General features: G+C 50.5%; 12 protein-coding genes across 12 annotated transcripts; 7 read left to right on the forward strand and 5 right to left on the reverse strand.

Annotated features, from left to right (window-relative positions):
* Nucleotides 1-166: 166 nt before the first annotated feature.
* HO173_001871 (uncharacterized protein) lies at nt 167-1,293 on the reverse strand (the record flags this gene model as incomplete). Its single annotated transcript, XM_037303807.1, has 4 exons — nt 167-517; nt 611-1,043; nt 1,127-1,144; nt 1,202-1,293. 4 exons carry the CDS (start codon nt 1,291-1,293, stop codon nt 167-169), a joined length of 894 nt encoding a protein of 297 aa, XP_037169529.1.
* Nucleotides 1,294-1,572: 279 nt separating this feature from the next.
* Nucleotides 1,573-3,105, forward strand: HO173_001872 (uncharacterized protein; the record flags this gene model as incomplete). Its single annotated transcript, XM_037303808.1, has 5 exons — nt 1,573-2,288; nt 2,339-2,750; nt 2,803-2,892; nt 2,946-2,996; nt 3,067-3,105. The coding sequence occupies 5 exons, from the start codon at nt 1,573-1,575 to the stop codon at nt 3,103-3,105; spliced, it is 1,308 nt and encodes a 435-aa protein (XP_037169530.1).
* Nucleotides 3,106-5,929: 2,824 nt separating this feature from the next.
* Nucleotides 5,930-7,073, forward strand: HO173_001873 (uncharacterized protein; the record flags this gene model as incomplete). Its single annotated transcript, XM_037303809.1, has 2 exons — nt 5,930-6,402; nt 6,461-7,073. The coding sequence occupies 2 exons, from the start codon at nt 5,930-5,932 to the stop codon at nt 7,071-7,073; spliced, it is 1,086 nt and encodes a 361-aa protein (XP_037169531.1).
* A 2,945-nt stretch (nt 7,074-10,018) lies between these two features.
* HO173_001874 (uncharacterized protein) lies at nt 10,019-10,920 on the reverse strand (the record flags this gene model as incomplete). The annotated part of the gene is made up of 2 exons (XM_037303810.1): nt 10,019-10,414; nt 10,480-10,920. The coding sequence occupies 2 exons, from the start codon at nt 10,918-10,920 to the stop codon at nt 10,019-10,021; spliced, it is 837 nt and encodes a 278-aa protein (XP_037169532.1).
* A 1,622-nt stretch (nt 10,921-12,542) lies between these two features.
* Nucleotides 12,543-14,395, forward strand: HO173_001875 (uncharacterized protein; the record flags this gene model as incomplete). The annotated part of the gene is made up of 3 exons (XM_037303811.1): nt 12,543-12,664; nt 12,735-13,006; nt 13,062-14,395. 3 exons carry the CDS (start codon nt 12,543-12,545, stop codon nt 14,393-14,395), a joined length of 1,728 nt encoding a protein of 575 aa, XP_037169533.1.
* Nucleotides 14,396-14,439: 44 nt separating this feature from the next.
* HO173_001876 (uncharacterized protein) lies at nt 14,440-14,604 on the forward strand (the record flags this gene model as incomplete). Its single annotated transcript, XM_037303812.1, has 1 exon — nt 14,440-14,604. One exon carries the CDS (start codon nt 14,440-14,442, stop codon nt 14,602-14,604), a length of 165 nt encoding a protein of 54 aa, XP_037169534.1.
* Nucleotides 14,605-15,910: 1,306 nt separating this feature from the next.
* Nucleotides 15,911-16,987, reverse strand: HO173_001877 (uncharacterized protein; the record flags this gene model as incomplete). Its single annotated transcript, XM_037303813.1, has 2 exons — nt 15,911-16,171; nt 16,973-16,987. 2 exons carry the CDS (start codon nt 16,985-16,987, stop codon nt 15,911-15,913), a joined length of 276 nt encoding a protein of 91 aa, XP_037169535.1.
* Nucleotides 16,988-17,144: 157 nt separating this feature from the next.
* On the reverse strand, nt 17,145-18,405 carry HO173_001878 (uncharacterized protein; the record flags this gene model as incomplete). Its single annotated transcript, XM_037303814.1, has 6 exons — nt 17,145-17,167; nt 17,218-17,898; nt 17,952-18,021; nt 18,106-18,229; nt 18,286-18,344; nt 18,403-18,405. 6 exons carry the CDS (start codon nt 18,403-18,405, stop codon nt 17,145-17,147), a joined length of 960 nt encoding a protein of 319 aa, XP_037169536.1.
* Nucleotides 18,406-18,653: 248 nt separating this feature from the next.
* On the forward strand, nt 18,654-19,175 carry HO173_001879 (uncharacterized protein; the record flags this gene model as incomplete). The annotated part of the gene is made up of 1 exon (XM_037303815.1): nt 18,654-19,175. The coding sequence occupies one exon, from the start codon at nt 18,654-18,656 to the stop codon at nt 19,173-19,175; it is 522 nt and encodes a 173-aa protein (XP_037169537.1).
* Nucleotides 19,176-19,190: 15 nt separating this feature from the next.
* HO173_001880 (uncharacterized protein) lies at nt 19,191-20,438 on the forward strand (the record flags this gene model as incomplete). Its single annotated transcript, XM_037303816.1, has 2 exons — nt 19,191-19,981; nt 20,030-20,438. 2 exons carry the CDS (start codon nt 19,191-19,193, stop codon nt 20,436-20,438), a joined length of 1,200 nt encoding a protein of 399 aa, XP_037169538.1.
* A 138-nt stretch (nt 20,439-20,576) lies between these two features.
* Nucleotides 20,577-21,829, forward strand: HO173_001881 (uncharacterized protein; the record flags this gene model as incomplete). The annotated part of the gene is made up of 4 exons (XM_037303817.1): nt 20,577-20,628; nt 20,679-20,720; nt 20,769-21,692; nt 21,747-21,829. The coding sequence occupies 4 exons, from the start codon at nt 20,577-20,579 to the stop codon at nt 21,827-21,829; spliced, it is 1,101 nt and encodes a 366-aa protein (XP_037169539.1).
* Nucleotides 21,830-21,988: 159 nt separating this feature from the next.
* Nucleotides 21,989-22,477, reverse strand: HO173_001882 (uncharacterized protein; the record flags this gene model as incomplete). The annotated part of the gene is made up of 2 exons (XM_037303818.1): nt 21,989-22,258; nt 22,319-22,477. The coding sequence occupies 2 exons, from the start codon at nt 22,475-22,477 to the stop codon at nt 21,989-21,991; spliced, it is 429 nt and encodes a 142-aa protein (XP_037169540.1).
* Between the last annotated feature and the right edge of the window lie 690 nt (nt 22,478-23,167).

The following is a 23,167-nucleotide window of genomic DNA, read 5'->3' on the forward strand; positions in this document are numbered from 1 at the left end:
TAGATTATTGACGCAGGTATAGATTCTGAAGAGAGGACGAACAGTCTCTCAACGTGACAACAATCTGGCTCTCCTCATTTGCAGAACCCAAAGCTGTCTTGCCTGTGCTCCTTGTTTCCAAACGAAAAGCACTTCGAAAGGAAATTTGGTCCATGGTTATCTACGATCACGCAGCAGCCTCGTTCGCGATTAGGCCTCGTCTTTCCCAGTCCATCCCATCTTCCTCGACCTCATTTCCTTTGTAAAGTATATAATGCTGCACCATGAACACAATGTCGAAAATGATGGAAACGTTGCCTAATCCCAGCTTGACTGGATTGCCTGTTAGTCCAGACCAATCGCTTTGCAGACTTGAGTCGATCACGAGTTGTGCAATTGACAGAACACCGCCAATGACATCCAGCAGGATTTGATTGATGCTCCAGCCGACGGTAGATTTCCGTTGATAATTTGCCCGGGCCTGGGGAATGTACTTCAATACCGTGACGACCAGCTTGACATAACCAAATGCATAGACCTGGAGAGCATTCAGTCAGTCAACGCATTCTCCGGTCCACGCAATATATATAGCAACCCATGGAAAATAACCACAACGACCCGATTCACTCACAACATCAATCCAAGCCCATGATTTCGGATCCCTGCCACTGTCGAGTCCCTTTCCCATTACCATCCCAATCACCCATCCAATACCAACAATACAACCCACGACGATCCCCCACACGCCCATCCCAGGCCTCACCTTCCTCCTTTCGAACCCCCACAAAGAATGCCAAAATTGACTCAACGTCAGTATACACAATGCTAGTGCATGCACTGCAAACGCTACATCGTTGGCCCTGACTGTGTTCTCTTCTCCGTTGTTGCGGGTGCGGTACTGGGATTGGATTAGGGGCGAGTAGTAGAAACAGACGGTGGAAGTGGTGTAACAGAAGAAGCCCAGGACATTGAGGGTGGGAAAGGCGGGAGTAGTGCCATAGGTAGAGTGCCGGCGGATGTTGAGGAGGGGTTGAGGGTAGAAAGACGCGGACCAGGACAGGGTGCTGGAAACTTGTCAAGTAGGGCTCTCCGGAGGTAGATAGAGGGTGGAGAGTGGATTGGACTGAGGGCTGAGAGGGAGCGTTACTATATCCAGCCGAGTAGACTTTAGACGGGTGGTCAGTAAGGATTGCAAACAGTCTGATAGAGGGGGGCAATGTACCGAGAAATTGCTCTGAGGAATTGGACTGATGACGGGGAGGACGACGAGAGAGCTTCCAATTTGCCCGGTTCGGGCCAATACGATGTGGGCATAGCAATGTAGAAGGCCTACCTCTCGCAGAGGTATCCAGGTGGTTTCTTTATAAAAGAGTGAATGGAGCAGCGTGTCGTGTGTCTATTTACGCATCCGTAACGCCTCCGATAGGGTAAGGCTAGCCCAGCAAGGCCCGGCCAGGCACCGAGTTTAGGTCCCGCCCAACGGGAAGCAGGCCCCCACAGCCCCCAGAGTTGCGTCCTTCCTCACTTTCACTCTCTACTTCGTACCTGTATACTTGCCTACCACACTCGATCGATCCTATACAATTGCAAAACATGAAGAAACTCGGCATCGGCAAGAAGAAAGACGGTGACGACGACGGCAACCGTCGAGCTCTATTCGGCGGACGATCCAAGGATAAATCCCCTGCCCCATCAACCAACAACCCGTACGCCAACCTACCTACTCAGGCAGATGCATACAACCAGGCCAAGGCGAGAGCAGGGGTTCCAGGCTATGCACAAGCACAACGTGGACCAAGTCCTGCTCCTCCGCCAGCACAGCAGGGCGGATATGGGGGCATGAATGGAGGTTATTCGGACGAGAAAAAATCGGGCGGTTACGGTGACGAGAAGAAAGGCGCAGATCGGTATGGTGCATCTAGTGGGTATGGTACTGATAGATATGGAGCTGAAGGCTCACAAACGGGTGGTGCTGGTTCGAGATATGGACCTGGCGGCTACGGCGGGCTTGGAGCTGCTCCTGTGCCAGATGAAAACAAAGATGCCTTGTTCGGCAGAGCAAAAGAGCGTGTGCAGAAGCAAGAACAACAGCAGATGGGATATGGTCAGCCTCCGCCATATGAGGAAGGTGGACAGGAGGGGGGATATGGCGGGAGCTCGGGGCCTAGCTACGAGGCCTATGGAGACAGGCACTTGACAGCAGAAGAAGAGGAGGAAGAGGATGTGCAAGCTACGAAGCAACAAATCCGGTTTATCAAACAAGAGGACGTTTCGTCGACTCGCAATGCCCTTCGTATGGCAGCACAAGCGTAAGTGTTGTTGTTATGCGATGCCCGTAAGACGACTGACGAGTGATTAGCGAAGAGACAGGCATGAACACACTCGCCCGTATTGGAGCCCAAGGCGAGCGGATACACAACACCGAAAAGAACCTAGACATCACGGCGAATCATAATCGCGTCGCCGAAGACCGAGCCAAGGAGCTGAAGAAGTTGAATAGAAGTATGTTCGCAGTGCACGTTTCAAACCCTTTCACCGCAGAGTCACGTACCCGACGAGCAGATGAAGACGTCCTGGAGAAACACCAGCTTGAGCGGGCACAAAGGGAAGCTACCCGAAGAGCGGGATACGATACGGATCAGCGCCTGCAGAAGACTTTCAAGGACATAACAAAGGAGGGCCCGAATGCTGCCGCGAAGAAGCAGGCGACTTTAGCGGAGAGGGCGAAGTATCAATTTGAGGCTGATTCGGAAGATGACGAGATGGAGAATGTGGAGTTGCCCTTCTTCCACATTTAAGAATTTTCGCTAACGACCGTGGCAGGAAATCGACTCAAACTTGGATGCATTAGGAGGTGCAGCGGGTCGGTTAAATGGTCTTGCAAGGGCGACTGGGAAGGAGGTTGATGAACAGGTAGAGTTTACCGACGTCCTTGGCTCGATCATATTCGTTGACTTGACCTGCAGAATCGCCATCTAGAGAGAATCAATGCGAAGAGCACGAAAGTGGATGACGAGGTAAGAGGACGACCTGCTCGAGTCCTCCTGTTCACTATTGTTCTTTCCCTGAACGACTAACAATCTACAGATTGCCCTCAATAGAGCTCGTCTGGACCGCTTCCATTGAAGACTTCACCGACCTGCATTGCTGAAGTTGGTTAGCATTGTACATTGCCGCCTATTCCTTAAGAAAAGCCAGCTAGCAAGCTTTCGAGGAATACCCAGAAATCAAGGCTATTGTCTAAAAAGAATTGAAGGACTTCTGTACAGTCGCAGAAATAGCCATGGGTACTCATTTCCAGGTACGGTTCTCATTGACCCACGTATCGTTTTGACCATTCCAATGCGCCATAGGCCTTCTCTCGGCAAGAGCCGTAATGCTATTGTTATACAATTCTTATAGTAGTAATTATACGAAGCCACTCGTGCAAGAAGTTCGAGACAATGTGGCTGTGTCGACGTGTGGTTGATATAAACAAGGCAGATCAACAGTCTCTCTCCCGAATCGACCCCCTGGGCCTGGATATAAAAAGAACTGAACCCCAAGATCAAGCGATCTACTGCTGCTCTACCGGCCCATCTACCCCCTGTGTTTCTATCAAAAGAACTGAACGAGATCTGCCTGCATTCCGCCCGTCTGCCGGACTATCTCCCTTAATACTCTATCGAATGGGACCTATTTCTTTCCCCCCCAAACGGCCCTGTGGCTAATGGCTGAGGTTGCAGGGCAGTGGCGAAGAAGAAAAGATCTGCCCTCGCTGTCTGCCGGTCGCCGGATGCCCGATGATCGATGAGCTTATGCAAGGTAAGCTTGTAGGTACGGGAGTGGCGCCCGTCATGGCTCAAGGATCTTAGGAGGGTATATTTGGGGCTGTGCAGCTCCATTGGTGTGGCGCGAAAGCAATCCATTCGTTGCCTTGTAAAACATGTGAAAATTGAACGGCGTTAGCATCGAGCGTTGCAGTGGCGAATTATGTGCCTCGGATACCGGTGACACGGGGAGTACTGGTCTTTTGGGACCCCACGTAACGAAGTACAGTGTCTCAAATTAATTACTATCATGCAGTCAGATGGCCATCGGAAGCGCATCCTTCTACTCCATCTACCCTATCACAGCAAGACAAACAATCAAGCATGACGACACTCATTTTACGCCGACGGCGCAACGACTGGATGCTGTTGCAGATATGGCAGGGTATGGCGTAAGTCATCCTGCTTACTACGTCACAGTGTCAAGGATACGCTCGGTAAGATTGACGAATCGGTGTCTTTACCGTGCGCCACCAAATGCAGGTCCTTCTGGGAGAGATCCGCCGGGAGATAAGCAGCGTCATGGTCCATGATGGCTGTCGGATGTTAGAGGTGCAGGGATACCGACGTTTGAAAAGAGGTACCTGAGTGAAGTACCGTCCACACTCGACGGCGCAGTGCCACAGTCTACGCCTCTGCCGTGACGAGGCTGCGGGGTGAAAAAGCTTCCTTGATGGCGACTAGGATTATTGCCCATTTACTGGCTACCTCGGAGAAAGCACGACTAGACGTACCTATATTCAGAAAGCGAGGTCGAGATGTGAATCTATGCTGCGGAAATATTGCAGACGCATTTCCCAATCAAGGCAAGGCAGTGATACTGTTATTGGAATAGATTGGTCCGTTCAGGCTCAAGGACGAGAATAGCTGCATGATAGTCGCACGAAGAGATCGAGAACGAATTTTCGGAATCCAGCATTACCCTTCTGGGCCATCATCGATTGCGCCGGCGGGGTGGTGAATCTTCACCGAGTGACATATGCCGGTACATCGGACAATGGCATGCAGGAACTCTCTCGGAAGCAGACCGAGCAAGAAGCAAGTTCCATGTGAAGAGGCACCGAACCATGGTAACTACAGAGCACCGTACTGTTTGTTATGCAAGCTCGTGTTAAGATCGCGTGTTCAACAATAAAGGTGGGATGGGATAGGATTCGAAAGGCTATTATCATCATCATCATCATCATCATCATCATGGCTTCGCTGTGTTTCGAAGTGGAACATGTCTGGGTAGGATTCGAAGCGAAGGGTCTCCGATGGTCACAGCCTTGCGACCAACTCGCATCATGACTATTCTATTCGCTGTCATTGATGCTATCCACAGCGAAGTCTTCCCCACCCTCCATCAGCCAGCCTTGGATCCCCTCATTTGCCCGTATCTATATCACCCCTGCTTGCATCGAGCGTCAAGTCTAACTGGAAATGAGCGTAGTGGACGGAAGATAAGGGTCTGGTGCAGCGTGATGGCGTTTTGTGGCTTACGGGATGGCTTGGGGGAAATTTGGGGCCTTACTGTTTCGAGTCTAATCAAATGAGCCAGGCAAGATTCATTGCACCCCCCTCGAAATAACGGTAAAGTTGAAGTAGTTAATTAAAATGGATTGACGTCGTTGGAGCAATATTTTGCTTAGGAGAAGACAGGGGGAAAAAGGGCACCACCCCCAATAATCCCAAATCCCATACCTCAGCTTTTTTTCCAACTAGCGCCAGGGTTTATTTGGGCGCAAGCCATTGACAGACCCCCCTGGTCATTTTTTCATCTTCCCGGCAGTAGTAGTCAAATGGTAAAATACCTTGCACGCTCCATTTCTTCAACATTCACTACCAATTGCTGATCATTCTTAAATATAACCCTCCCCCCCTTCCCCGCTGATCACTTCACTCTTTCATCAATTTTCTTACTATTCCTCCTACCCATTAGAGTACAGTGAATGCAGCACACATCCACAATATTCTCTTAAAGTAACAAACCATTGCACCCTTTGCCTCACTCTTAATAAGTCGACCTCGTCACCCTTCGAACCTTCTTCCACTTCACCCCCAATCACCAAGGTCAACAACACCTGTCAAGAAGTCGAAACGTTCCCCACGCCGCTGATCACCCGTTGTACATCAACCTATTTACCGTCAACCTTTCCACCATGACTATGACTCTGGATCAACGCAATCATCATCTAGCCGGCATGAACTTCGACCACATGTCGTATGCCAACTCTCCACAATTCTCAAATCCATGGGGCTCGAGCCAATCGGCGTCTCACGCACCTCAGCTCTTTTCCAGCTCCATGGGTACCAGCAACATTGCCTTCGACGCGCTCAAGCAACAACAGAATGCTCGCTCCACCACTTCCTCAATGTCATACTCGTCAGCACCCGCAAGCGCGCCATCGATGCCAGCGAGCAATGGCTACCCATCGTATGCGACATCCAATCTACTAGATATGTCGCAAGACCTGCTCAAGCCTGAATTTCCTCGATCCACATATGATCATGGATACTCAGCTGCGCCTTCTTCAGTCAATTCATATGCCCCTACATCAGCGCCGTATGTGAGCTCCTACAGTTCTCTTGCGCAACCACAGCAACCAGATGAGATTAGGCGGTTGTCTCATTCGTGAGTACTTACTATCGGCTGCAGTCCTTTGGAACCGTTGACTAATTTTCTACCCCAGAAGCTCAGTGTCCTCGTCATCACAGTCGCAGCCATCATACACCGATGCTCTCGATGCCTCCCGGGGCATGGTCGCCTTGAGCCAAGATTTGACCACTCCAAGAAACATCTACGGTTCAAGGAGCGACAGAGCATCATCCAATGATGGATATGGGTTCCCTTCAACCCATTCTTCGCACTCCTCTGTCTCAGATGGTAGCTACAACCCATCATACTACAGCGGCTCAGTCGCCTCTTCGGTCTCCGACTACGGATCCAACTCAGACATGGAGTCTGTCAATTCGCGAACACTACCCAGACCATCTGGCCTGGCCGGCACCAATGCACTGCCCGCGCCCCAATCCATGATGAGCCAATTCAACTCCAAGGTCTCTTCATCCACACAAAAGAAACACAAGTGCAAGATCTGCGACAAGCGCTTCACTCGCCCCAGCTCTCTCCAGACCCATATGTACAGCCACACTGGCGAGAAACCCTATGCCTGCGAAGCTGACGGCTGCGGTCGTCACTTCTCAGTTGTCTCCAACCTGAGGAGACACCGCAAGGTCCACAAGAGCGATCGCGCATCAGACCACGGGTCGCCAGAAGGTTCATGGACATCTTCTGAGAAGTGAACCGCATCTGGATCATGATTACGATCATTGCCTATGGCTTTCTCACTTCGAGAACACTACGAAAACTCATCATAGCATCCCGGCACAGTGCTTCAGCATTCGACCGCCGAGACCATCATCCCGCCCGAGCAAAACCGCAGTCTAATTTAAATTCTATGTTGTATATTACCCACAAGAAGGTCACCCACCATACCGTCTTTACAATAATTCGGGTTCTGCAAGCGTGGCGTTCAGGAAAAGTCGGAACCTTAGAGTTGAAAGAAACCGGAAAAGGAGACTTAGAGATGAGAGGAACAACACGAAAAGGAGAAGTGTACGTTATGACGGAGAGGGCCAATATACCCACATTCGCTATGGCGATGGCATTTTGCATTTTCATGTATTACTTAATAGCATTTCAAACATGATTGTTCAACCACAAAAGCAGTCGCTGCAGCTCGTGATTCCCACATGTCTTCCAGCAACGGCACATCCCTTTCAACCACACATGTCCAGCACCATTGCCACATGCTCGCCATCCAATCTCTACCCCTTAACCATCCTTCCCACGCACCCACCAAAACCCTCCCCACACACCCTCTCCACCCAAAAACCCACCACGCGATCTCGACCCCGCCCCCAACATCTCGAATCCCTGACGCACCACCGTCATCGCCCGTCCCCTGCCGCCCTAGCGCCATGTTTCAAACCCCATTCCCATGTCGTCAGCGGCGTCCCCCCCCTTTCTCATCCCTGCAGGCATCGCGTTATCCAACTCCCCCCTTTCCCGGGAAAGCGAACAAGGCTGATGAATGGTCACCTCCACCTTCCCTTCGCGGACAAGCGCGCCAACAACCGTACTTTACTCTAGTATCGGTCGACGGGGGGACCGGAGTCAGGGTAAAGTATGTAGGTACATGAATGGTGTTTATACATCGTGTGGCTGCTGACAGCGTTTTTGTTTGCGGCTGCGGCTCCCTCGCGATGCAGGGAGAGGGTGTGATAAAAAGGGAGGGGGGTGGGCATCGAGGCAATTGACAAATAATCAAATCGAATCAAAACCGTTGCGTCTGACTGGCCCAGGACCGAAAGCGAAAACGAAAAAAGGACGCAACGCGGAGGTACCTATGTACGTAACCACCGTGGCAAGATTTTAGACCCGGGGAGGGGGGGCATTTTTTCGATTTTTCGCTCCCCTCGTCTCTTTCCGGCGACTTGCATGCAGCAAGCCATAGGCGGTCGCGGTCTTTGCCGATAAGATTCGAATCAAAGAGTACGTACCTTACCTTACCTTACTTTACCCCCTGCATGTACTTTAACATGTGTACCGGTCGATGGATTGAGGGTCACGGTTGGTAGGTACCTACTTCGGATCCAGGTAGATACGAGTATGTATGTATGTAGCGCTTTCTTATCTTTTGTGTTCTGAATGCAACGTTGGGGGGCGGGCGGACGGGGCCAATGAGGGGGCGTGCCCGCGAACGCCCTTTTATGCCGCACGGAGTTCAACGGGGACGGGTGTGGAAACCTCGATGGGGGAATCGTCGTGTTGGGGTTAGTGCGGTGCGGTAGGGTAGGGTGTGGTGTGAGTAGAGGAGAGCACGTGCGGCTTTGCGCAGGTTCGGCTCGGCCGATGCTGGTTATCGATATGCTCGTACAGTATATGCGAACGTTGAGCTGACGATGAAAAGAAAACTCCCCCCGTTCTGAAGTACCTCGTTGGTCTTCCGGACTTGTGCGAGATTTGCGAGCCGTGGCCGTCAGTCGCTGCTTCAATCGTCAAAAACCGCATCAAGTTATGGTGTCTCGATGTTTTCTCGAACATCATCGGTATTCTTTTCTTCGGCACGCCCTACGGAGCGGCCATAGACAGTCCAGAAAAAGGTATATTCCCAGGCAGTATAGTAGATCTATTCACGCTTGGCTCGGGCACCCGGCTTTTTCGCTGGGAAAACGAGGATTGGTCTCCTTGAGGATCTGAAGCACATTTCAAAAGAACTTGAGGATACTTCTATATCGTCCGCCGTCTTCTGTCAGGGAATCTGAAAGTAATCACTTGTACGAGACGGAAGAAAACACCCCCCCCGGGCTTAGCAGATTGATATGAGACCCGTCTTTCTGTGGTGGCTTAAAGCTCCCACGCCTACAACAAGCTAGTTGCATGCTCTAGATTGTCGAGAAGGGTTCTGCAATCTTGGCAACCGAGGGCGAGAAACGCATCCCCGGATTCGTGGATCACCGGCAGGTTTGTCGATTCAAGGGCCGTCCTGATCCCGACTATGCTGTGGTGTCCCAGGCGATATACCAACTCTGTAAAAGAGCTTGTTATCATCCGTGCACGTAGAGGCCGAAAAACCTTTCTATTCTGATGCTGAAATGCTCATCGACAGCTCTGAAGGAGCCCGAGAAAGACGTCTTAGAGACGCCGATGTTGATGACTACAGAGTCAATCTCCCGAACCCTGTCGACGGCACCTGCCAATGGCTTCTATCAAATTCTCAATTTGAAACGTGGATTGCGTCCGAAGAGAGTGCCCTTCTTTGGATCACGGGCTACCCAGGTTCTGGGAAAATTATACTCTCAGCTTCGATCACCGACCATCTTGAGGGAAGGCACCTGTCAGCTAGGCGGGAGCCTAGGTCTGCTCGTTCTTCTGTGTCGAAGAGAATGAAAACCAAAATGACGCAAATGCAATTCTTCGCAGCAGCATCGCTCAGATCCTCGTAGGGCGTGGCTGAGCATACATATATAGAAGGCTTCGACCAAGGCGACAGGTCTCTCTCGCTTGAATCAAGCAGTGTCGAGACAGTCTTATTGATTTGACACTATTTTGCAAGGCTGATGCTTCACTAATACACCCAGCTTCTGCTGCCGGCTAATTCTGCTTATGTCCTGTAACGGTGGCTGGACATTTCGGAAACTCATTTCAATAGATATGATGAAAACTCTGTCAAACAGCATTTTATCTACTTAGGCTCTTCTTGCAACTCCACCACCTCTACATTTCTTTCCCTCACATCCAGGCCATCCGCTTTTCGCCGCTGACCAACAAATTTCCCTTCCAGCCCCAGCTTCTGTGTCGCCAGATTCCTAAGCCATATGACCCCCCAAGCAATGCCAAAGATCACGCAGATAGCGATCAAGATTCCAAAACAATATCCAGTAACACGGCCATTGCCCTTGCTGGGGTCTAGAAAGGAGTATGGATAGAAGCCTTCAGTGGCATGGGTAATGTAGGCGAGAGCAAGATAGCATGCTAGCAAGATGACCAGAAAGACTATGTGCAATGGCGGTGGCGGGCTGGTTCGTGGCAGCACAACCTCGACGAGGGCAAAGAGGCTGTTGAGGGCGTGTTGGGATATCTGTAGAAGAAGAACGAATTTAGCATCTATACACTCCCCGGCGAAGAACGCATAATGTATCTTACATTCGACCACCCTTCCTCCACGACCGGGAACCAAGGATCTCGATACAAAATGGCCCAAAACACCAGCGTCACCAGAAACGGGAACGTAACCACCGTTGAGTAGAATACCGCATGCGCAGCCTGCAACGGCCTCGGCCAGCCCCGCAGCCACGCTTGCCCCGTCCGCGCGTACGAAAAGGTATGGAGGGCGCCGAAGAGGAGGTAGAACGCCAGGCCCCAGTAGGTCAGGTTGGTGAAGTAGGAGAAGGACTGCCGGGCGGCGGCGGCGAGGTGGTGGGCGTCGTCCCAGCCGAAGACGGTGAAGATGGTGGCGAAGGCGTAGACGGAGAGGAGGAGGCGGAGGGAGGCGAGCGGGAAGGGCGGCAGGAGCCAGGAGGTTGTGTAGCGGCATGTCGGGTCGAAGGGTTGGGGGATGCCGAGGAGGGGGTAGATCTTCGCCATCGGGGGAGGTTTTCTTCTCTATGTGGGCGTGATGGAGGAAGGGTGGGTGTGCGTTCGTGTACTTAGCCTTGCATGATGTTCAAGGATGAGCGAAAGAGTGAATTAGAGAGGCTTCCACGATGGCAGCATGGTTGGAGGAATTCCGCAGGCACGGAACTCGAAAAAGCTTTCAACTCGCGGAAATCCAGACTGGTGATATGATGATAGAGTACTTAGTGCGATGAGGCAGCCTGACAGCCTAACACCATCGAACCGCGGCCGATCAAACGGCGTGCCGTGCCTCATTGTCCAACCATGACAGTCCTAATTACCTCGCAGCTAACTGTTCGCAGCCGTAGAATTCGAGAGACCGCAGTGCTTCAGCGGCGGTCTGCTGCCCTCGTGCCAATTCGGGACCGTAAAGGTTCTGAGACTTTCGTGCATACCTACGGAGCCGCTCTCTCATTGAAAAGTGTTTACAGCTCCAGCCTCGTGGGATAAGCGCCCCCCCGCATTCACTCGGGACTCGCTCGACCGCGGCCGCCTTAGAGTACATAAAGTAGCGGGAGATTCTACTTTTACTTACCTAGCTGAGCAGGGGTGACGAACACCCGATCCTTTCGCTTAGTGTTGCATGTACACCATATACAGAGCTCTAGGTGAGTGCGAGACGGATCCTCGAGGCAGCCCGCTGGCGGACCTCATGGCGCTCACTATCACGAGGCAACTTTGCAGCGTAGCGCAACAATCTACAAGGCTACCTACGGACCAAAGTGGTGTGCAGTGTCATGCAATATCTTGCGCTGACTGCTGGGGTGTCCTGCACTACCCCCGATGCAGGCCCCCTTGTTCAGTACCTGTGGGATCTCGTACGTGTACACACTTGTTGGATACACGTACACTCACTCCTTCAGATCGGGTTCGTGTCCATGATCATCAGCGCGCTGAGGAAGAGACAGAAGATATCCATCAGATATCCACTCAATTAGATGAACATCTCTTTATTCCTTCAGGGAGGAGTACTATACATGACCTCGGTTAGTGTAACACACTTGCTTTTTTCCCTTTTGACGAGGCACTTCTCAGAAACATCGGTTCTCGAATATTTGCAAAGGTGTGAGACATGTTTTTTGATGCAGGTCAAAGAACTTGCTATGTTTGAAGGGTATCTTAGTTCTACAGAGAACTGGTTTGACTTATGCAACAATTAGGGATGTGTGAGGGATTTCCTTGCTGTGTTTTATGGCAATCTTACGGAAACCGGATGCGACTGCTTTGAGAGTTCAGAGTGTAAAAATGTTTTTCGATGCAGGTCAAGTTGTTGAGCCAAAACTGCGAACACTGAACCGGATCTGAGTGTTGTTGGATGGATATTTAGTTCGTATTAGGTTCGATTCCTAACTGGCGCTGGTACAATGGTGTTGCGGTGCTTTTTATTTTCTCTGAGGGGGTGTACACGTATCGAAAAGGAGTGTACACATATGAGATGGCTTATCTGCTGGCATGGCAGCCTGTTCACGGCAGCCATGCACGGCCCTTTCGAGGACTCCCATTCATCCTGGGGGAATTCCCACTCATGATTCGTATCCTTCGCACTTTTTGTCGTTGTACGTTAGACATTGCAACGCATGCGGCCAGGCATCATGGTAAAGCCTGCACAGAATAGCCCCTCTCCCAAATTGGAGGACGCGTCAGGCATCAGCAGCGAGCGTGAGCAGCTACTATTCCATACAGACCATACTGGAGAATGGACGCACCGTGCCAGGTACAGACAACGATGAGCACTCAACCCGATGCCAGGCTTGCGGGCGAGATGACGTTAAATCAACTTTCAGGCAGAAGTGTGCCCGAATCCTTGATTGCTCTTCCAGCACATTTGACGCTGGCAGTCGGTACAGTAGGTACGGCGAGATCGACTCGTTCAGCCCTTGGTTCCCCGAAACCGATCCTAAAAATCCTCGAGCCCTAACCTGGATCAAGAAGCTTTCACATCGAGGAACGTCACTGTTCATACAGATAGTCATCTCGACTGCGGTACTCATATTCAACATCTCAGTGTTGATCTACGCTGTGACAAAAGTACGGCATATCCAATGGCTTTGGAGATGTATATCAGGGACACTGCGGTTTGGTCGGAAGATATAACAATATGGTACACTTAGGTATCAATGTTGTGTCGACTCTGCTTCTGGGTTCCAACAACTATTGCGCACAGCTACTGGCGGCTCCAACGAGGTCCGAGGTCGACATGGCGCACGACAAGGGAGATTGGCTTGATATCGGAGTGCCGAGCCTTCGCAATTTGTGGAAGAAGAGAATCGCCCGAAATCGCAAAGCTGCATGGACACTGTTAATGATCAGCTCAGTCCTCTTACATCTTGTATGGAATTCCGCCGTCTTCGCGGCAAAACCGTACCGAATAGCAATCGTCACCTCGGACTACCTCGCAGACGCCGGACCGTGGCCGACTCAGAACAATCAGACACTCTACATGCTTCGAAATACGGGATCGCTCTCCCATTTGAACAAAAGCCAATGCATTGAATGCTATATAAGCCCCAATCCTGGGCAGATGGACGTTCTGGTCGTCGCCGCTAACGTCACAATGCAAGATTACGCATCCCTGGCGGGCGGCAATGATAGCTCATCTCTTCTGTGCGAGTATGACAATTTCGATGGTGGGACTGACTGGATCTGGGCTCAAAGCTGGTTGTGTTCAGCATACGCGCAGCCCGGAGCCCAGCCTGGATCATGGTGCACTCCCGAATTCCCCCTTGCCAAGGAGGTGGAGTGCACTCTGAAGGAGTACCCTTGGCTTAGAAATGGAGTTGTTGGCAAGTCTCTTCGGGTAAAAGTGGATCACTGTCTCAGCGCCGGGGTCGAACTTTGCAGTTTGCGATACAGCGCCCAAATCCTGCTCGTGGTTTGTATACTCAATTTGGGCAAGTGCGCTGCCATTTACTACACAGTCTATCTTCATAATCGAAGCGACACAAACCCCAGAGAGAAAGCTTCACTTGTCACCGCTGGCGATGCTGCAGCAAGCTTTCTTGCGGAAGAGGATCTCACTACCGAACACCTGTCATGTGCAAGCCGGGAGGAATTCACTGGGAAAGAGTGGCCTACTAAACGCTCGCCGAGGTTACATCCAGGACCGTCACGGTATGCCATTCCCTGGTTCAGAGCTGCTAGCAGCACCCGGTGGCTTGTGACCCTAGCACTCTGTGTTGCCGTTTCAGTGGTCGCTGCTGTGCTTCTTGCCCAGGGCATTGATGCACAACGAAATCGTGCCATTGCCGTGACTATCAGATCGTTGACAGCTCATGGCCTTGGTACTACGCAACCATACGCCACAGCACTTGGGACCCTTGCAAGACACATGAGCCCGCTTGCTGGTTTCTATGTCGCGACTCTGTTCGCGAATATGTGGCAGGTAAGCAGGACAATTCGGTTCATCTCATGCTCAGCATGGCTTTCATTGACTGCTTATTGGTAATATACAGTGCACTGTACCTCCTGTACAACGGCCTATTAACCAACATGCTGGTTGCGGATGAATGGAACGACTTCATCAAAGAACGTTACCCGGAATGTGGGCCAGGCACTGAGCTGGACGTGCTTACAACGACCAGTGGCTACGAAGAAAATCACCGCGAACTACGAATTGATCTCGGACCAGCCCTCGAGGTGCCCAACCAAAGCTAGGAGGTTTCTCCTCACGACGGCGCTAGCATTCGAGAACAGCGAGACGAGTCCGGTGATACATCGGCACCGCTATGAAGGTCGCAAATCGGTGCTTGAAAAGGCAACTACGGAGGGGCGTCATCGCCTGCTTATTTTCGTCAGGATCACGGAACAAGAGGACTAGATCGAGACCTTCGAGATGCTTCGGGAGGGGGGTAAATTCGACAGTGATTCTCGCTCTCACGGAGCCGAGTGCGTGACACGATTACGAATTCTATCTACCTTGCGGTACTACTACATCTTGTGATACTCCCTTACCCTACGATACGCGGAAATCTTGAAAAGAGCATGCCATCGCTGTGCTGTACCGAAAGTAGGCAGTACGCCCTACATCTTGTCGAGCGGAATGACTCACGATCATGTTAACCTCAGTTGCCTCGGCATCTGCGGGTTCGAATGCCCCCTCTCGAAAAGGTCGTCAGAATAGTACGCCTTCCGATCGATCCTTCCTATCCCGAACTCAACCATTCGGTTCACGGCCAGGTCTTCAAAGTGTCTGAAAGACTGCATTCCCACGGGAGAATCCACGTCTCCTCGTCGCTCCGGCTTCTTGACCTTCGTGAAGAAGACACCGGCCTTGACAAGTATAGAACGGCGCCATAGGTCCGTCCACCCGTGGGACTTCCGCTCCTTTGCACCGCAGCCGATCAAGGCCGCGGAACTGTTCATCCGCTTCCGCCGTCGAAAAGCCCGTCTGCTTCGGAGTCCCACGTGATGAGATCCGACCGATCCGGGTTGGCATCGCTTTGGGGCCGATCTGAGGAATGGAGGAATGTGGTAATGGTGTTGTCCGTCGATGAGATAGATCTCCGTGGGTCCGGATGCGGGTTCGGTCCAATTTGTGGACGGTAATATCTCCATTGGGAGCCTTCTCTGGCTGTCAAACGAAGAGCCTTTTTTTGTACGGAGGTGTTTGCTGCCGTATCTGGTTAAGATGAGGCTCTCTTGTGTTGCACGTGACTCTGCCTAGGTTGTTGGAAGCGAGGCGTGGGAGATGGGAGTGATCGGGAGCAGATGTGAGAGGAAGCGTTGTGGTGAAAGGCGTTCGAGTCGGATCTAGGAAGCTGAGTCGATGTAGTTGAGGGCTTGGAAATGAATGCCTGAGGTCTTGGGGAAGGTGTGTGCTACTTCGTTTTTGGATCTGGAGACAGAGAGGGAAGGGAAGGGAAGGGAAGGGAAGGGAACGTGGGGCCTTTTTCTTCCTTTTGAATGGTAGGGGAGAGGAGGGGCGTCGTCTATAGTGTCATTACGACTACATCTTACGGCCTTAGATCTTATCATTTGCCTTCAAGGGCTGCCGTCCGACACCTTCGCGCAAGATCTCGACGATCTTCGGAGTCTTCCACATCACATGGTCCGCGATCTCCGCCGGCGTTGGACCCTTGCGGTGGCTCTGATGCAACACTGCGAACTTTGCGAGTATCTGATAGTCTCCGAGATCGTGCTCGCGGGGGTCGGGCCTCTCTATGGAGTAGATGCGAAGAAGCGCGTCGCGGATTTCTGAGCGTAGTTTGTTTGTACGATTCTCCTTATGGGGGCGAAGTTCAATGCGCCAGTGTTATGCTCATTCGTGGATTGGCAATAGGGGTCGGTGCAAGGGGTCATGTTCAGCTGCTCGTAAAGAGGCAGGCATTGTGATTTGGAAATGGAACGTGTTTGGTGAAGGTTGTTTTTTTTTGGTGAGTGTCTAAACGTTACTGGAATGAGCAGACTGAAGGGCCAAGACGAGAGAGGGGACATGATATTATTCACAGACACCACTGCCAGCCGGGCTTCGAGTCGCGACCGAGACGAAAATGGGGTCAGAACGAAGCGAGAAACAAATTTTCACTGGATCCTTTCTCGACACTGTTTTCGCAACTAGTGTTCCCCAACCAAGCCATAGTTTCTCCAACTCTGGCGGAACATCAAGGGAGAATGGGAACTGACACTGGAAGCATGTTGGGGCCAATGGGAAAGAGTACATCAGAGAGCTCACAACGATGTGGAGTTGGCACGCATTGCGGTCTTTTTCGTTCGAAGCTGTCATAGGCACATGCTAGTCCGGTAAGTGTCATCCATCAGAGATGACACCAGGCCTCCCGTTGGGGGCAAGAGATCGATAGCCTTTTTTCGGGCTGCAAACTGACTTGAACTATGTATTGGTAGACATAATTGTCAGCAAAGGGACCCTGAGAGTACAACTGGATACTATGGGATAAAATGTTAAAGGCGTCATTAAAAAATTAGAGTGTTGTTGTTGTTTTGTTGTCTCGTCATGGAGATCAGGGTTAAAAAGTGACTAATCGTTCGCCAAAGGGTAACGTATGATGGAAGGGGCGAGACTTACGTTGAGCTGAGCCATGGAATCCCAATTGTCGAGTGGTACTGGGGCAAAATGACCTTGAAATTAGAGACAGACGTAGACAAACTCATGCAAAGACATTGGAAATGGACATGTTCTAGAGGCATGATCATGTCTTGATTGCTTTGCTGCTGCTATACAGACATTGCACCATGATCTAGTCGAAAAGACCTCCAAATCCTGCAGGAACATTAGTAGATGAAATTGTGTTACCAGCCGTAACATCATACCTTCGTCACCACTCTCCTCCTCCTCAGGCTCATCAGCTTTTTCGTCCGCAACATCAACAGGCTTGTCAGGCTCATCTCCAGTGGTCTGGGCAGGTGCTGCGGCTGCGTAGGCATCAGGGTTGGCAATACGGTCTTTCAGATCGCTGATTCCTTCCCAGCTATAGTCCGTTTCGACGGCGACCGCCAGAACATTCTTGTAGCTGTTCATGAAGCTGTGCATGATGGATGGTAGCGTAGGGTAATTTGCGGCAAGGGAGATCTGGGTAATGGTTGCGATGGCGGAGTTGAGCGCCTTGAACAATTGCTCCTCTTTGATGTCGAGCACAGAGGGAGCGAAAGTCTGGCCGCCGTCATAAACCTGTGAAATGCTCATGCCGTAAGTGAAGGGCGAGATGTTGAGCATGTTCAGTAGTGTAGCCTCGGACGCTCCGACTTTGGTCCCTGCCTCGACAAGCTTCAAGTCCGTTGTGATTTCAATCGTACCACGTGCAATCTTTGTTGGAACACCAAGAGCTTGGAAGAAAGATGTTTTGCCGGGTTCCATTCCAGTATTTCCTGCAGGCACAAAAACATCCAAAGGAGCGATAGCGCCGGCTCTAGCAGGAGCCGCGACCTTCTCGGCGAGAATTACATCACGAGTCTTATTGAGGTCCGCATTGGTGAAGATGAAACCAACGTTCCCTAACATTTATCAGCGCGGAACTAGCTGTAGAGAAAATAACAGCGGGTAGTACCTTTGACGTGGGGAAGCAGACGTTCGTACTCCGGGAAGTCGTTGATGAAGCCTTTAATAGCTCTTCGTACCTGTAATTTGGACGGTCAGCGCACCGATGACACGAATCTGAGCTGCCTGCATCTAGCCTGAGCCTGTCAATAGACGTAACATACCATGGTATTTTTGCCCATGAGCACTACCCCTTGAACTTCTCCCTCGGACCTCAGACTCTTACGGATCTTATGCATTTGTTGAGAGCTGACATTGTCGACCGTAACGATGAAGATAGACTTGTACCTATTCTCTAGTAAGCTTTCAAGCTTTTCCCTCCCTTGGATAATAATGTGCGGTACTCTTCAAGGAGCCCCTTGAGCTTATCGAAATAGGCCGCCTTGTTGCTGGTCTTGCCCCCCTGTAGATACTGTCAGTGGAACATTCTGTCAATATCTTCCTAGATTGAGATCCCTCACCATATCTTCTTAGTGTGAAGATAGGATGTTTAAGGGTCAAGTGGTTGTAAATGTGCGTTTGCTTTGGGGTCTGTCTGATGCTGTTGGTAAGACTTCGCGGAGCTGGAACATTAAGTTTGATATCCTGTGGGCTCTTCTCGCTTGCGCTTACCGCGCTAAATTCTTGGCGCGAATTTCCTCAATCTGCAACTTGTCTGCGAGATATGCCTCAATTGTCAAGATGATTCTATTCCGACAACTCAAGACTGGTTATGTCGCACCCATATCAGTGCCTTCTCCACTGCCATCAAGCCGGTCAAGTTGAATCCGGCATCTTAGTTTTCGCATCTGGACCCTATATTCATACATTGAGTGCACAGAATGGAAGATATCTCTCTACATGGCCATCTCTTGAGAATACAACGCAGACTCGATCAACTGGCCAAAACAATGGAAACGGATTAGAAGTGGCGCAACTGAAGAGCTCACCTCAAGATGATTCTGAACGGCCCTCGAAGCGTCAAAAACTATCTCCAGCAAGGGACGAGTCTTGCAGTTCCTCGGCGGAGATCGTAGTAGCGAGAGACAGTGACAACGGAGAATCGTCAAATTCTCAGCAACCTTTGAATCCACCAGTTATCAAGCTGGCTGGTACCTCCGCCGGTCAACACGTGATTGCCGTGACGGGCGAAGACAAATGTATCAGGGTATTCGACCTGGCAGCAACTGGCATTTTAACGCAGCTCAGTGAAAGGCAAGACAGTAATAGATGGTTACTTTGCGTTATGTACTGATATAAGAGCAGAGCTATGCCAAAAAGACCGTGTGCAATAATCTTGACACCGGATGATTCTACAATCTTATGCGCCGACAAATTTGGCGATGTCTACTCGTTGCCTCTTGTAGGTCAAGTATTTGAAACAGCGACTTTCAATGGCATTGACGCCAATAACACGAGTCGTACGAGTGATCAGAAGCATAAGCAAAAGCCCTTTGCTCCTTCTGCAACTTCTCTTACTGTCCACACTAAAGGAAACCGGGAGGCGTTGCGGCAACAGCAAAATATCAGGAACCTCAAAGCAGAAAAGAAAGTTTCGAACCTTGATCACAAACTTCTGTTAGGACATGTTTCCCTTTTGACAGATGTTGCGTGCGTAACTCTAGCCTCGCCCTCACAAAAGCCCCGGAACTACATATTATCATCAGACCGTGATGAGCACATTCGCATCTCCCGTGGTGTTCCTCAAGCACACATCATCGAAGGATACTGTCTTGGTCACACAGAATTTATCACCAAGCTGTGCGTGCCAACAGTCTACCCTCATTTATTAATTTCGGGTGGAGGTGATGACTACTTGATATTGTGGGATTGGCCGGCGGGAAGGATGTTGCAGCAGCTTGACTTGAAGAGTCTAGTTGCTAACCTTAGGAATACTAAACTCGGAGCTGGAAAGTTGTTCAACGGCTCTGCAAAAGTCAAGGACGCTGAGACTGAAGTAGACATTGCACCCAGAATATGTGTCTCGAATATTCAAGCTCTTGAAATTCGCACAGAGCCATCTGGTCATCCGCGAGTTGAGATCATAGTTACATGCGAAGGGTAAATTGATTTACCAACAATGGAGATGTGACTGGCTAAACTTTTTAGGGTTCCTGCGCTCTTCACCTTCACGCTTGGAATGAATGCGCAAATGCAATTCAGTGCAAGCATTCACACAGAAAGCAATGTCATCGATGTGACAATTCTTCCTAACCAGAGTTCCGTTATCTATTCTATGGACACTTGCCATCAGGCCTTCTCGACAGACGCCTCAGCGGACACCGGGAAACAAGGCCCACGAAGCTTAGTGGGCTCCCTGATTTACGATTTAGACTCCAAGACCTGGGAAGAGAACCAAGCATTGCAGGCAAATCTTGTTGCAGCTACGAGAGAATGCGCAGATAGCCAGCTACATGTTCCCCAAGCAGGAGCAGCTAAAGGAAAGTCACTTAGAGAATTACTTTACGGCTTGGAAAGCCTCAGAAAGCGGGGATCAGAAAATGAAACAGATGTGTAGGTAGATGTCAATAAAAGCTATTGCCTTAATCTGGTAAAATCTTAGATATATCTTGATTCGACCCTAAGTAAATGGCTTAGCATGAGCTTTGGTGAATGCAGATCATCCTCTTCTGTAGCGCTCGTACACACACCAGCGATGTCGAATTTTGCCCCTCTGCAGAACGACCTGCTGCTAAGGGCTGTGAGAGGTATGCTCGCAAAAAGTCCATCGCCTTCCGAAAGCTCACATGTTGAGCAGGCGAACGTGTGGAGAGACCACCAATATGGGTGATGCGCCAGGGTAACAGTCGATCCCGTCAACGTGAGGATTCCAGCTAATCAATAGCAGCTGGGAGATACCTCCCGGAGTACCACGAAGCCAAATCGCACCATGACTTCTTCGCATGCTGCCGGAGCCCGGAAATCTCCTCCACTCTGACTCTTCAGCCCATCGACCGTTACGATGGCCTCATTGATGCCGCCATCATCTTCTCTGACATACTGGTCATACCGCAGGCAATGGGCATGGTGGTGGAAATGCTGGACGGCAAAGGACCTCACTTCCCAAACCCTCTAAAGGCTCCTACCGACAGGCAGTACCAGGACCTGCTATCGAAGCGTGTGGATGTGGAGAAAGAGCTAGACTACGTCTACCAGGCTATTACAATGACAAGACAGAAGCTGAACGGCCGGGTACCTTTGTTTGGCTTCTGCGGTGCCCCGTGGACATTGCTGTGCTATATGGTGGAAGGGGGAGGAAGCAAAATGTTCGTGCAGTCGAAGACGTGGGTCTATAAATACCCCGATGAAAGCAAGACTTTGCTACAGAAGATAGCTTTCATATGTGTGCAGTATTTAGCCTTTCAGGTCAAGGCTGGAGCACAAATTGTGCAGATCTTTGACTCTTGGGCTGCAGAACTGTCGCCTACTGCCTTCAAGGAGTTCTCGCTTCCTTATCTAAGCTATATCTCGAAGCAACTTCCTGGACACCTTAAAGCAATGAATCTGGAACCTGTACCAATGGTCGTGTTTGCCAAAGGCGCCTGGTACGCTCTGGACGAGCTCTGTGATCTAGGGTATCATGTTGTTGGTCTCGATTGGCTGCAAGACCCAGCAGAAGCAGTGGACATCGCCAATGGTCGAGTGGTATTGCAAGGAAACATGGATCCTGGGGTACTGTATGGAGGCAAAGAAGCTATCACTGCGGCTGTTGAAGAGATGGTGAAGGGATTCGGAGGGGGGAAGCAAGGCTGGGTTGCGAATCTTGGGCATGGTCGGGATACCGTCAGAAATCCTGCAGCCTAGTGCTGGCTGACAAAGACTTTAGGTGTCCAGCCTGGAGTCAACCCTGATGACCTGAAGTTTTTCTTCGAAGAGATACACCGTCTCGCAGGTGCAGCGAGGTTATAAGCAACGATGATAGGACGAGCATCACGCATTCATGAACACACAACAACATAGCCTTGAGGGGCATGTTAGAGCAAATTGTGCTTATTCTCCAATGTCTTCATACCTACTATCCTTTCAGTGCTCTGGTTGCTTTATAGAGTATAGGATCTTTGTATAGGCTCACCAGACACCAGGCTTCTCTTCGATAAACTTGCTCATCAGGTCCTGGCACTCTTTGTTCTCCAGCACGATGACCTCGATTCCTCGCTGCTTGAGATATGCCTCACCTCCAACGAAGGTCTTGTTCTCTCCAATCACAACTCGAGCCACTTTGTACAGGACACAGGCGCCAGTGCACATATCGCATGGGGATAAAGACGTGTACATCGTTGCACCTTTGTACGCTGAAGCTGGGAGCCTGCCAGTGTTTTCCAGCGTCGATATCTCTGCCTTTGGTAGATGAAACTCCATCAGAGCTCGCATCTAGCCTCGAGTCCAAGAAAGGCCTACATGTAGAGTTGCTGAGTCTTTCTGCACACGCATATTGTGTCCTCTACCCAGAATCTTCCCCTCTTTCGAGACTAGACAGGCGCCTATAGGAACTCCTCCTTCTCCGAAACCTGTTTTTGCTTCTTCTACAGCAGCGACGAATCCAGGATCTGAGTCCATGTTTGTAAGTACAACTGATCAATCTAAAAAAAATTGATTCAACGTCCGATATCGGTTTTACTTCGGACAAGTAAGCGTCCCGATTTTATTAGTTGCTGAGACTAGATTTCTTCGACTCACTCCTCCCATATCTGTGCTCGTAAAAGTTGATATATGCTGAAGTCAGTAGTAGAATCTCTGATGCACTTCTGATTTCAGTCTCCTGGAGATGTGGAAATAAGCCGTCAAAATAGGTGAATCGTGAAAGTGCAGGGTGGAGCTAGGCAGCTGTAAGGCTGAGAGAAACCCTTAGAATCGCGGCGAAATCTGCATGTTCTGGTCGATCAGTTCATTCTGGGGGCTTTTTCATCTACTTCTTCTACCCACACAACAATTTTCAACGTTCACAACACACAACTAACTCTACCCACACCACAGTTTTCAACGTTCACAACACACGACTACGGTGTCTACAAATCAAATTTGGAACCGCTGGTAACTCCTTACTGTCCCTATTGTCTCAGAGCACGCTTTTATCTCTTAAACAACGTATGTATTACAAATGAAATTCCTTCCTAGCTCGATCATTTTTCACAGCAGACCGAGATTCTGAGAGCAGCCATGGTGTGTCCTTGTCACTGACTTCGACCTTAGGAGTATCTCAAAGGCCCTGGTGACGTCTCAAACCCTACTGAACGACAAGCCATACCT

Source organism: Letharia columbiana, assembly GCF_014066305.1.
Source record: "Letharia columbiana isolate WasteWater2 chromosome Unknown Sc0000003_s0, whole genome shotgun sequence".
Classification (NCBI taxonomy): Eukaryota; Fungi; Ascomycota; class Lecanoromycetes; order Lecanorales; family Parmeliaceae; genus Letharia; species Letharia columbiana.